This window comes from Leuresthes tenuis, unplaced genomic scaffold (genome assembly GCF_036924035.1).
Source record: "Leuresthes tenuis unplaced genomic scaffold, fLeuTen1.0.hap1 SCAF_3, whole genome shotgun sequence".
NCBI classification, from domain to species: Eukaryota; Metazoa; Chordata; class Actinopteri; order Atheriniformes; family Atherinopsidae; genus Leuresthes; species Leuresthes tenuis.
Window position 1 is genome coordinate 14,723,931 of NW_027325357.1, and position 13,810 is coordinate 14,737,740.

At 38.3% G+C, this 13,810-nt stretch overlaps 1 protein-coding gene across 1 annotated transcript; it reads left to right on the forward strand.

Moving 5' to 3' along the window:
* Nucleotides 1-620: 620 nt before the first annotated feature.
* On the forward strand, nucleotides 621-13,330 carry gnb1b (guanine nucleotide binding protein (G protein), beta polypeptide 1b). Its single transcript, XM_072381988.1, has 11 exons — nucleotides 621-1,020; nucleotides 5,799-5,907; nucleotides 6,021-6,059; nucleotides 6,143-6,249; nucleotides 6,575-6,638; nucleotides 9,402-9,564; nucleotides 10,382-10,448; nucleotides 10,560-10,761; nucleotides 10,899-11,115; nucleotides 11,277-11,392; nucleotides 11,547-13,330. Exons 2-10 carry the CDS (start codon nucleotides 5,851-5,853, stop codon nucleotides 11,381-11,383), a joined length of 1,023 nt encoding a protein of 340 aa, XP_072238089.1. The 5' UTR covers nucleotides 621-1,020; nucleotides 5,799-5,850; the 3' UTR covers nucleotides 11,384-11,392; nucleotides 11,547-13,330.
* Nucleotides 13,331-13,810: the final 480 nt, after the last annotated feature.

The window sequence follows — 13,810 nt, forward strand, 5'->3', positions numbered from 1 at the left end:
TAAAAAGACTAAAAACTTCAACATAAATATACAGCATTCAACATGGATCAAAATACCCTTAAAACAAGCTGCATAAACAACTGCAGGTGTACATTACTATATTTATTAGTTCAGATGTAAATTGATAAGATAATTATTGACAATGTAACTGTAATAATTTAATTAAGATTAAATTAAATTAAGAATTTTTTTACACGTAATCTGTTCCCATTATAGGGATTTATTTGGTAACCTGACTAAACGATCCCAATTAAACGTAATCCGACACTAACCAACCCTGTTAACATCACACCACCCTGGTAATTAATTAAGTAAGGCCAAACAGTTTTAGACAACACTGTTATTATATACCGATGTATGCAGAAGTGCTGAAATCATGACTATCACTTCCTACTTCGGAAGCCAAGTTGGGGCGTTTTTTATTTCGACTGGGTTGCGGAAAAGACAAACGAACAAATTGTTCTCCAGGTTCTAAGTGAACCTGCATGAAACACACATGTAACAAATAAGATGTGCGGAATATTGTTCAAAAAGATTAAGAGTTACATCTATAGTTGCCCAAAGCGCCCCAATCGAAGTGTTCTCTTCCCATCGGTGCTGCAGCGTGGGGTTTCCCAGCGCCGACTGCAGGGTTACCGCGCCCATCTCGTTGTTCGATGGCTGCACAAGAGTCTTAGTACGGATCCTGCAGGTGTAAAGTTGGGCAAAGGGGAAAGAGCAGGCTGACTCGTTCCGTGAGAAATAGTGACTTTTAAAATTAGCAAATTTCTTCTGTCAGTGCAGTGTCCTCGGCACAAGGCTAGTGGGTGTGATTTCCCCCCTCCCCTCCCCTCTCCGCCTGGTTGTCAAGCTCCCCACCGTAGCCCGCGTTCGGGAAGGGCTGCTCCTCGGAAAACAACGCTAGCTGGCTTAGCTAGTTAGTGAGCTAGCGTTGTGGTCGTTGATGCGTGGATCGGAGGAATACGCCGTCTTGTTTTCCAGTCAATGCCAAAACGCAAAAATAAGCGCAAATTGAATCAGGTAAGTTGAAATTAAACGATGGCCATGCAGCTTTAATATATTTACATGGTATTGTTAATACCACTAGCTGATGAATTGTGGTAGAATTTAACTGCCCGGGGGTGGGGTAGCAATAGCTAGCTTTCTAGCCATTAGTTAGCAGCGGTTAGCTATGTTAAGCTGGCTACTTTATGCTGACCGAAGACAAGTAGCTAAGATATAAGAGTATTTGCAGCGGTGGGTCCTAGTCTTTATTATTGAGACCGGAGGAGCATATTACTACAAATCTCTGTGTAACATACAACAAGTCAGTCAGCATATAGTTACTCATTTATGTTAATAAACGGATTTCGGAGTAACGTTAATGTTGGTCAGTAAGTCAGTGATGGCCCAGTGGAGGTACTTCCCGGCCTAGATTACGGCGCTCTAAACTACAGCTAAAAGACTAGAAACATTCAAAACAACTGTTGAATTAACGTCGACACTTGAAGCTCCATAGCTTGCATTGTGTTGCGTTTTACTTAAAGTGTTAGTTGCAAAGATGTTACTGATGATGACGCCCTGGCTGGGCTGAAACAATAAACGTCCCATAAACAAATTATCAATCAAATATTGCTCATCGACAATGTCCGCACATTTGGCATCACGAGCTAATGTGGCATATTATTTCCCGTCCTGCGTGTATATATAGATTTTTCTTTTAAATGGGAAGGAGAGTGAGTTCATGTTGCCGCGTTAACACCCTGTTCTTACCAGCCGAACAAATAAGTTAGCTCACTGCTGCTTCCCTGCAACAAAACGGCCACACCAGTGCAACGCCTTAACTTGTTAGAGTAATGATAGTTATTTGTCTATAGTCCGCTAATTGCAATGTATACGACTATGGGTCATGAAAGGTCATTGACTTTACGAAAAATCCCTGCCTCGGTTATTGCATTTGCTGCCTACTGAAGTGAAACAGGCCATCGCCGCCCGACCTTGCAGTTTCTACGGGTTTCACAGGTTCACCACAGGATTAGACAATCAGGTAAATATACTTGTACGTCGTAATTAGATTATCTGGGGACTGTTGCGTTTAATGAGATTGTTGGCATGTAAGTAAGTGGATTTCTGCAGGCCACTCAACAAACCTGTTCCAAGGTTTACTCACTGTTGGCTTTAATGCTAACCACATAGCACCCCGTATAATTGCGGAAGAACGGCGTCTTCTCAGAAGTGACTGGTTACGTTATTTTGCGTTAGATTGTATCGATGTTGAGATTCTGTAACTCTTGACTCCAGAGAACTTTGCTCGTGCACCAAACATTGTTAAGAAACAAGTTGCATTTCTAAGAATAAGGTGACTGTATATTTCTATACCAGCTCTGCCCTGCCTACAGGCCTAACCCGACAAGCCTGTTAGCAAAGCTAACTAGCACACAGCAGTCGGCAAGATGGCGTTTAGCTGCATCTTCTAAGATTCCCATCAGTGCAAGTCATATTATTACATTGTGCATTGCTAACCAAATACAGAAATTCGATAAGATTTTGTCAGATGTCAACGGTGTCACCCTAAGTATTTTGTAGAATTGCTGAAAAGCCCCTCTAGAAATGTTCTCGGTAGACTAAAGATCTCAGTAAATTCCAGCAACACACTAAAACCGCTACCAGGTAGCCATTCAAATACAATGCAAATATGTGATTTAGTTGTAACAGCGTTGTAGGCAAATCACAGTACTGCACACAACGTTTCAACTTAACTGTCTGCACACTGCAAACAGTGTTGCAGAAGCCTGTGCATACTCATGTCTTATGAAATGTACTTAATGGACTGGTTAATCGTACACCCATGTGTCCAAAATAAGTCTTATTTCTGTTCATGTTGGTCATATTCTGATCACTTTCACTTAGTCACAGATTACTAAAGAATGCACATTTGATTCTTAGCTTATCAGAACAAGTGTTACAAATTGTTAAATATCTGGTCACATTGGGAAAACTGGGGAAAGAAAGGTTTGCATCAGTGTGGTGATTTCAGTGGCAGCTCAAAATCCAGGCACTTTCCTTAACCAAGTGCCTGGATTTGTTGTGTGTTGGTGAGCGAAACAAGATTAGACTCATCCTTTTATTAATGAATACACATTTCTAATGCCTGCCCTGGCTTCGCTACTATTTATGTTAGTGGACACGGATAGGATTAGAGACCCATTGACTGAGGATTTTAGCTTTTAGGATTATGGAGTTGCTCAGTGATATTGCTGGTTATGGCTTTTTCTGTGATCCAGCTTTAGACCTGTGAAACATCGCATTATCATAGTTCAACAGTACAGATAAGCCTGCTTGTCTTCTCTGAACAGATGTTTATTTGCCTTCTGCGAAACATGTTTTTTCTAAATTATGTGAACATGTAAGATGCATCTTCAGAAGTAGTAGAGAGACTCGCATACACACACACAGACCTTAAGGGGCTTGAAAAAGCTAGTGAGCTGCAAGTTCAGGCTGTTTGCCACTGCTCATTGTTTATCATGCAGTCAGCTGACCCTGATCAGGCGCTTGGAAAGGAGAAGTGATGAGGGAGAGGAACTCCTTAACTGTAAGCATCCACAGAGGTCAATGGGGATTTTTAGTTGTTGTTTTTTTTTTAACGATTTAAAACATTACTCAAAACTGTCCCAGAATTATTTCTATTGTAGTTTTGGGGGTTAGAGTTTAGCATTTAAGAAACAAAAGAAGAGAAGAAATACGGCACCTTCTGTTAACTGACTGGCAATGAAGTGTAACTCAATGAAGAGCATTTTTAAAGAAAATAAAAGAGCTTTCAGTTAACCACTTATTAGGACAGAAATTGAACTGTTGGGTTTAACTGGAGAATATAAATGAAAAAATAAATAAATTGAGACTTTTACTATACAACGTCTTACTTATTTTTGTCTTTGGCTGAATTTATATTAATACATTGATTAACTTATTAACATTGGTGAGGGAGAAGCTCGAGCTCAGGGTGTATATATTGCAGACCTGCTTAAGTTAATTATTTTGAAAATATAACTTTACACTATTTGAACGTGTTCAATCTTTTTAAGAAAAATTGAAAACACTGTTCTAGATGTCGGGTACATTTTCAAAGTTTTCCTACCTAAGGTGAGGATGGTATTCTGGCGTCACTGGATGACACTAGATAACAATTGCGTTCTGTGACACATTAATGATAAGATTAATGACTCTAAGAGGATAACATGCGTTAGAAAGTTCAAGCAGAAAGTTTAAGCAGTCAGTGGATCTAAAAGATGATTTAGTTAGGTGGAGAAGACTGGCAGTCTTGTCCTGCAACCTCCAGTGACTTAGGAGTCAGTCAACATGACTGAAAAACGGGTAAGGTGATGGGGAGGGCCTGATCGGTCAAATGTGATGGTGCATTGCTGTTTGCAACCTTACTTCCCTTTAGATGAAATGTTTTCTCTAGTGGCAGATTGTGCTATTTAAAGACTTTTTTTTTTTAGTTGTGATGTTGTAAGTTGAGCTGTGCGTGCAAAGGAGTTTGTAAAAGGCTATGAAAGCCAAGTTCAATATTCTTGGAAAGAGGTCTGATTTGATATGATTTTTAAAAGTTGAATAGATTTTTCTGGTGTTTGGTTGTTTGTACAGAAACAATTTGTATAAAATGAAAAGGGAGGTCACATTTGATGGTAATTGTGTTTGCATACTCAGGTACAGTTTGGTTATTCGTTTTTCTCAAAGTAATCAGAAACTATGTTAATAATTAAGTACCCAGTCTAACATTTTTAACGTTCATAATTGCACACACTCAGAATGTAATTACAGATCGGTTCCCAGATGTAATTCTGTTTGACACACTTGAAAAGTTAATTAAACGGATGTGAGCGGAGTCGTCTCAGTATTTCTGCAGTCGGTAAGGAATCATTGCCCGTCTTTTTGAAAATAAAGCAAAATATTCATTAAACATTCGCGACTGTCGCTTCAGCTGTTTCAGTGTGGTAAACTTTTCTAACGCCACCATTTCAACTGTCTCGTGTCGGATCATGTCAATACAAACAGTTAAGGAAATGCTTTTCATAAATGTGACCAAATGTTTTTTTTTTTTTTTTTTTCCTTTTTCTTCCTCTGCTAGGAAAATACCGTTCTTCTGAGTAATTGTGTTAGTGATTTCTTTCATTTTTTTCATATCAAAGCCAGTGCAAGTGAAGTCAATGTCCTGCCCAGAAAGTATTACAATGGAAAAACACTTTTATGTGAAAAGCAGAGTGCTTTAATAACATTATAAATTGAATGCATTAATTTGCTTTGATAACTGAGACATGAGGTAGTTTAAGATATGTTCATTATTTCTGGGCCTGCTCTGGTATCATGACTTGAATTTAAAACAATATATTTTATTAGATGAACTTTGAAAGGGCCTCAGGACTCCGTATTAATATAAGTGGCTTATTGATCTCTTCTGAGTATCCCAGGGATTGAGGTCAACAGGATAATGACTGCTTTTCGGATCACTGGAAAGTCACGCCTTAACTAGATTTGTCTTGCAATCTGAATTGTGTGTCAGGATTATGCTAGTGACATTAAGTAAGACATTAAGTTGGGTGAATAATGAACTCTGCGGGTCATATGTGTCGTATGTCATCGTTAAATTAATAGATTTTCTTGTTAAATGCCCTTGAACCGTCACCAGTCTGCTTTTATGTCAGTTGTCTGCACTTGGTTGAAATCTACTTGAAAAGTAGCATTACCTTTTGAAATGAAAAGGTGTGAAAGCGTGTCTTTATTCTTATTTATTTATTCTTTTTCTTTCTTTTTTTTTCCAGATCAACAAGTGCCCTGGTAGCTGGAGTAAGGTAATTAAAAAAGCAGAATAAAATGAGTGAACTGGACCAGTTACGCCAAGAGGCAGAGCAGCTCAAGAACCAGATCAGAGTGAGTAACAAATGTAAAAAAAAAAATAATGACAAGTTAATCCTTTACAGGAGAAAAAGACATGGAGAGATTGGGCATTGAAGAGTTAACCTTTTTTGTTTGTTTTTTCCCAGGATGCTAGAAAAGCATGCGCAGATGCCACGCTATCACAGGTATTGTAGAGGATAATAATATTGGTCTTTGGTTCAGAAGCTGAATTGTGGTCTGAAATTAATCAGTGTTTCATGCTTTGCAGATCACAGCTAACATTGACCCCGTCGGCCGAATCCAGATGCGAACAAGACGAACGCTGCGGGGTCATTTGGCTAAAATCTACGCCATGCACTGGGGATCAGATTCCAGGTATTGTGACTACAGCAATATCCGACTCTTGGTGTATCTGCAGATGTTAAGCTGCTAGATTCTGTTCTTGTCATGTTTAAAGTGTTCCGTGGGAAAGGTCCAAAAGTTAGATGATGCTTAAACATAATTCTTTCTTTAAAACACAGATTTTTATTGTCTTGATATTTCTCAGTTCAGCAGGAATCTTTTTACTGCCATCTTTTTCTCTTTTTTTTCCCTTTGGTGGTTCATGTCCTTTTTATCTCTCTGGATGAAAACAGATGTTGTTTCATCTCACTTAAACACTTTTGTAAGGGTGCTCATATTGCCACTCTCCTTTTTGTAGGCTCCTTGTCAGCGCTTCTCAAGATGGCAAACTCATTATTTGGGATAGCTATACCACAAACAAGGTAGATCTTTCTCTCTTCTGTTTTTTCCCCCTAATCATATACTGTACTAATAGTTACATCTGTAACAGAAGTTTGGATTTGTTGGCAAAGGCGTCTGAATGTTGCTATGTACTGTGCTTTGAAATAACATCCTGTCATTTAGGAATAAACTTTACACTCCATGCAACGATGTGTATATGCTAATGAATGATTTATGATTAACTCTTGATTGTGTGAAGTCCACATATTCTTCTTGTATTCATGAGGTTTTATTAAAATTAGAGGGAGGGAAACTAACTTTCCATTTTGCATTCATTTGTAATGTATTTAAAAAGATTTCAGATCAGCTGAGCAAAAGAAAGGGGCATCTGTGGCCATTAGCTTGGGGTTAGTTGTCTGAGAGAAAGTGGTGCTCTGTTTTTGTGCCTACTGGGTACTTTGGCTTCTCCACCACTCTGAGACAAAGTATGAAATGAAGAATTATGCTGTGTCAACTTGTAGTATGTTAAAGAAGCTTTTGAGGTGATTCAAAATAAACTTTCAGCAAACAATACAACCAGCTGTGAGATAGAAGGCTGAGGGGGTCCTTCTTTGAGTATATTTTTTCCGACTTGCAAAGAGTTCATGCTGGAATGGGGCTTAGATTTGTGTATAGGACATCTAAATGCATATGGGGGATTGCAGATAAAAACGCTGATCATTTTGGATCCTGTGTTCAATTATTACTGCGTTGAGTGCAGCTGAAGAGCAGATTATTGATTGGAATGCTGTATTGTATCATATTTCTATCTAAATGGAAATTATACGGGCTAAGTGATAGAAGATGCTGCTTAACGTCTCAACAGTGCTTTCTGCTCTGTTTCCAGCTTACTCAGTGGTTATGGTTACTGTCTGTGTTGACCTGGCTCAAATGACAGCCTGATATGGGCTAGTTCATCCGTTATGCTGCAGTGGTTAAGATGCTTGCAAAAAGGCGAAACGATACAAATTGTAAAGCATACTTTTACATGTTCATTTGTGCCTTATTGATGAGCAAAGTGAGCTAAGAAAGTATTAAAAGCAACAAACATTTTTCACCCTTCGTTAGCTTTGTCCATTAATCCACGCATGGTAACGCATGATGATTATGTGCTACACAACCCTTACTTTGATTGGCTGAGCAATCCAATTCTTTATCATCGGTCTATAAACAGGCAGACATGAAGCCAGTCGAGGTGTTTTGTTTTGTTTTTGTTTTTTCAGTTAAATACACTTAACCTGAATCTTGAGATCAATGTGAAGTAATCAGCACATTGCTAATTAGCATATGGGTACAGACAGAACTACCAAAGCTATTTCTCAACTGCTGTAGATATGTTTCAGTGTCATTAACTCTATACACAGCACTGTTTTTATAGCCCCAAACAATACTTCGTTCAGTGTCATTACTGAACAATTACACAATGAGAGCGTCTTTTAGTCAGACTAGTTTCTGACCTCTAACTAATATATAAAATCTAACAAAACAAAGTGAAAAGAATGAGTAGTGCTCAGGCAAAGGCTTGAATTGTATTGCCTCAGTACAATGTAGTGTTATCTTGGTGTGGTGTTCTCCTTGGACTCATTATTCACACTTATATTGACTTATTTCATACCACAGGAAATCTACAAGACAAAGAACAGGCAGCTGTGGTTTAAGAGTGATATGATGTACATGTTGTCCTAAAGCTAGATCAGCTGCTCTCAAATCATCAAACCTTCTCCTCTCTGAATTTAATACATGTCATGGAATATTTTTTTTAAATGGTACATGAGCAGAAAATGGTTGATCTGTGGTTTAAGATACATGTGATTTGTAATTGTTGATCAGAATCAGTTGGTCCTGCCCCAGCAATCAGTGTTGAGCCCCCAAAATCCTTTTTGCTTTACATTTTCAGGCCCCTAATTCAGTCTTTGTTGAAGGCCTCTTTGTTGCAGAAATCTTTTTTTAGTCAAGCCATTACAAGTTTCACCCTTATGTATTCAGGCAGTTTATCCTATTCGTCATGGCAGATCAGAGTGGATGGTTAACATCTGTTGACTACTATCTTAACGTCTCTCAACAGATGTGTTATGTGATTTTAAATGTGGACTTTAGCTGCCCTGTTTGAAGATTTGTTTAAAAACCACTCCACTCCTAAATTGGCTGTACGCTTTGGTTCACTGTCGTGAGGGATTAGCTGTACTCTGGAGCGGGTTTTCGGCAAACTTCCCCGTATTTGGCTGAATTTTCCCTCCCTTTGTTCCAACAAGTCTCACGGTTGCTAAGATGTGCTCCCATAATATGGTGCTGCTTTTCCCATGCTTCACTGCAGGATGGTATTAACAGGTGATAGGCAGCGTTCACCAGACTGTGTTTGAAGCTTTGGCCAAAGAATGTAATGTTTGTCTCATGGGCTTGAAGGATATTTTCCCTTAGGGTATGTTAAATTTAATTTTAGGGCCATCGTGTGTCCTTTGCTAAGTAGTTTTCAGCAGCTCTACCGTACAGGCCTAATTAATGAATTGTTTCCGAAATGGTTATCTGTACATCGGACCATTTCTAAGCTGTGCGACTCAGTTTAGCAATGTTGTGTAAAATGTCAGTGAAGTTACATCTAAATAATGAAAAGGTTCCCTGGTATTAATAAGACTGTGAAATCTTGATGTTTTTAGGAATTAATGATGTTGATTTTAGTTTCCAAAAAGTATGAAAACAGGCTGCTGAAATTGCTCGCTTCAAGGTATTTGCATAAAGTCATGTTTGCGTGTCACCATATGTTATAGGTTCATGCCATTCCTCTTCGATCTTCCTGGGTCATGACTTGTGCATATGCACCATCAGGAAACTATGTGGCCTGTGGTGGCTTAGACAACATCTGCTCCATTTACAACCTGAAAACACGTGAGGGGAATGTACGTGTGAGCCGTGAGCTCGCTGGACATACAGGTATACCATTTTTAAAAAAAGAATTTTAATTAAGTGTGCTTCTTGGATGCCTTTTAAAGATTCAGTGAAAGTCTTTGCACATAAAGTTTAGTGTTCTCGCCTTCACATCCCACTTTGTCAGACTACTTATAACTCAGGGCTTCCCACACAATGTGAATGCTGGTGTGGGCCTCACATCTATATTTATAACTGGTTAAACAGATTTGGCAGCCTATTCAAGTTTATTTTATCCATTTATTTATTTATTTTTTTACCTGAGATACTGTAGTTACTGTCTGAAGAGAAGCCTTTCAGGCTTTCTAAATTTGGCAACTTTTCAGATCATTTTAGCTGTTTTAAGAAAGGAAATGAACCAAGAGAAATGTAGAAACCTTTTGCTGCCCCACTCAGTCTCTGCAGTCTCATCTGTGCTTCACCATAGAAGTCAGAATTCAGGCAAGGTAATGTGGTCAAACTGCTACTAATTTGACCAAGTAGATGTTGTAGCTGACTGCTTAGCCATAGTCTGTTTGGTAGTTGGCTGAATGAAATGGGAGCAGCGTGATGGCTGATAAGGACAGGAATCTGATAGAGAAACAAAGATGTAGTGTAAATACTAAAGATAAGTGGAAAAGTACCCCTTCCTCCCCCTCACTGGCCCATCGACAACCATCAAGTATAATCAGGTTCTGTGGAAAACACTACAACTATAATTGCATTCAAGTGCTTATTTATTTATACTGAAAAACTGCTGTGATAAAAAAAAAGTGTAAAATCTGCTCTCCATCTGCAATGCTGACTGAACTCTTCTATTCTGATGGGTTTTTTTTAATCTTAGGATACTTGTCCTGTTGTCGCTTTCTTGACGACAACCAGATTGTTACAAGTTCCGGAGATACCACTTGGTGAGTTATGCGATTATTTTCCCAGATTCTCTTCAGTTTATGTCAAACCAACGTTTAGTGATGAGTGTGAAGACTTTTGAGAATTGAGACGTGGCTCGTTCTATGTTCCAGTGCACTTTGGGACATTGAAACAGGCCAGCAAACGACCACATTTGCCGGACACACAGGCGATGTCATGAGCCTGTCACTGGCTCCTGACTCACGGTTATTCGTCTCTGGTGCTTGTGATGCCTCCGCGAAACTCTGGGATATTCGAGAGGGCATGTGCAGACAGACATTTACTGGCCATGAATCGGACATTAATGCCATCTGTGTAAGTAGTCCACAAAACCATACATAAACCCTTTAATTCAGTTTTGGGATGTTTTTAAAGCAACCTCATATATAAACTCTTTGTTCCTGTATTGTACCGTAACTTTATTGTGCGTTTATTTATTTTGCACATTTCAGTACTTCCCTAATGGCAATGCCTTTGCCACGGGCTCTGATGACGCCACCTGCAGGCTGTTTGATCTGCGTGCTGATCAGGAGTTAATGATTTACTCCCATGACAATATCATATGCGGCATCACCTCTGTTGCTTTCTCAAAGAGCGGCCGCCTTCTCCTGGCAGGATATGATGACTTCAACTGTAATGTGTGGGACACGCTAAAAGCTGACCGTGCAGGTTAGTAATTTAATAGGCTCCTAAACAGCAGGTTTATGACCATCTAAGAAAATGCATTAAGACCTACAGTAAACACTCAAAGAATTTTAGAGTTTTTTTTTTTCTCCCCCTGGTGTCATGGTTGTCTTTCAGACTAAATGACAGTTGTGGTTGTTTTCCAGGTGTGTTGGCTGGACATGACAACCGTGTTAGCTGCCTGGGAGTTACTGATGATGGCATGGCAGTTGCAACAGGATCCTGGGACAGTTTTCTGAAGATCTGGAATTGAAGCCTGAAGGTTGTGGGGTGTTCTTTGTACAATTCTAAAGGCAATCTGTGTTTGGCAAACTGACGTCCAATACAATAGCTAGTTTCCTTTGCCCATTTGGAAGTTAAATTGAAGAGACTCTTTTTGATTCTTTGTGTCCTAAATGTCTGTCTTTGTTTCCCAGATGTTCTTTTAACTCCAAAGTTGACTGGAAGACCATTACAACTTGAGAATGTCCACAGCATCTTCTTCAACACTGTTTAAACTGACTTGGACACCACAAAAACGAAGGGAAACCAATGCCTTTCCTACACAAAGAAGAGCACAATTGTTTATCACCTAGTTAAGAAAGGATCTCCTGTGGTATCGAATCAGAAACTTGTGCATTCCTTCTTGGACCATTTTTATGTTACCTTGAAAGAGAAACAACACTATCATCCCATGCAACTGTGTGCGTCTTGAAAGCAAATGTTGGAGTGTAATTGTACAAATTATTTAACTTTTTTTTTTCCTTTTGTTTCTTTTTTTTTTTTTTTCTTCTTTTTTTTAAAGATTTCTATTCTGATGGTTTGTTATTCTCGATGGCTTTCTTTTTTCTTTTCTTTTTTTTTGTCATATTTCTTTAGTGGTTTTAGATATGTTTGAATTACAGCTTGTCTTTCTAATCCAGGTAAATCATATAAGACGGATGACAAAAACACGCAGAAGTAAACGCTTGGATCATACTACACAAGCAGCTTTCAAAATGTCCATAATGTATTTATATTCTAGCTGTTTTTGTTTCATCACAGCTTTTTGCACATGAAGCTTCGCCTCTCAACTAATACTATGTTAACTAACCAAGCACATGCTATAAATTATGAATGCTCATTCCAGTACAAAAGGAGTTACTATAAGTAAATTATCCAGTTAACCCCTTAATTCTTGTACATGCCTTTTGACTTTTGGTGGGAAAGGGTGGTGTAGTGAGGGAGGTGCTGCGGTAATTGAGGCATGGCTCGATTTTACTCTATAGAAAGGGGTTTGTGCTCTGTATCCACTTTGAGTGAAACACCTCACCTGACTAAGTAGACACTTCCTTTGCTTGGGACTGCAGTTGCAACTCTGTGAATGAAATGTACAAATCAATGTCTGAAAATAATGGTCTAATGTTTTAAGTTAAGACTTTTAATTTTGTCTGCCATGAGTTAATTTAGATGTGCATGCTGTAGACTTGCTTTCAATGGTGCAAAAATCCTTTTTTTTTTTTTCTCTCTTTCTTTTCTTTTCTTTTTGTTACCAAAAAGAAAAGTAACCTCTTGATTGATCTTAATCGGCCAATGTTTTTGCTCAACCTCTGCATACGTCCTGTACTAACGCCGGTAACGCACCAGAGTGAGCAAGAATGGCGAAAGACTTAACATCGACTTCATACTTAGTGTAAATTATGCTTACCAGTTCTATTGATGCCAATTTTTGTAATAATTATAACAATCATTGTGAGATTTCTATTCTTGACAAGTCCTTTTTCTCTCCTTCAAATCTTCACTCTCAATGGAACAAACATGTCCTCACACACTGTCCATATTAAACCTTTTGTACATTTTCTTTTTTTTTTTTCTTGGTCTTAAATTGAAAAATCAAAACATCTGAATGACAACATTTCACTGTATACAGAAGCACTTTTGTTAAAGGTTGACTTTTTTTTTTCTCCTTTTTTTTTTTCCTCATTTTTCTTTTCTGCAATGATGTACAATAAATGTGATGTATTCGTGTGTGGCCACAAGTGAAACTACAATTCAACTGAGATGGATTCCCTTTTCTCTTTCCATTAATATTATTGAGCTCTGCACCCTTATGTACCTTTTCACTTTTTGTATTTCATTTCAGTCTGTTGGTGTTCCACGGTGAGCTGGATGCAAGATAGATACTGTACTAAATTGTACTGTTATTGATTGAAAAATGTAATAAAAAGCTGTTTGAGATCTGTTTTGGTTGCATTGAATCTATAAACTGCACTGGATGTTTTTTTTTCCCAAGGATTTGTGTTGTAATTGGTTTTTCAGCCAAGTGATATCACTTTTATTAAGCATTTTTCTGCTTTGTTACCTCTAGTTGAAGTATGCAGTCGTATTTGGCTAATTGAAGAATGATTGTGATGGATTTTTTTTTTCTTATTTTAATAAAGCGAACCCTCAGTTATTTTGTGGAGTAATGTGCAAATAATCCTTCTATTCTTAAGATTTAAAAGGTTAATTTACAATGTCCTCTTCATCCTGGTTAGCTATATCTGGGACCTGAAGGAGACATTGGAGAAGAAAGACTAAAGCCAGCTATTGCCATGCATTTAAGTTCTACATTTCTAACAGTACAAACTTAAATGAATAAATGTAAGATTAAAATGATTGCTCAGCATTGCAAGCAGAGACACAAACACAGCCAGAATATTGAAAAATGATGTTAAAAAGG

What these genes read in the sequence shown, in the direction of transcription:
- gnb1b (XM_072381988.1), top strand. Translation starts at nt 5,851, where the DNA reads ATGAGTGAACTGGACCAGTTACGCCAAGAGGCAGAGCAGCTCAAGAAC. An exon ending in CACTGGGGATCAGATTCCAG is followed by an intron (nt 6,250 to 6,574) that starts GTATTGTGACTA and finishes TCCTTTTTGTAG; the next exon opens with GCTCCTTGTCAGCGCTTCTC. An exon ending in CGGACATTAATGCCATCTGT is followed by an intron (nt 10,762 to 10,898) that starts GTAAGTAGTCCA and finishes TGCACATTTCAG; the next exon opens with TACTTCCCTAATGGCAATGC.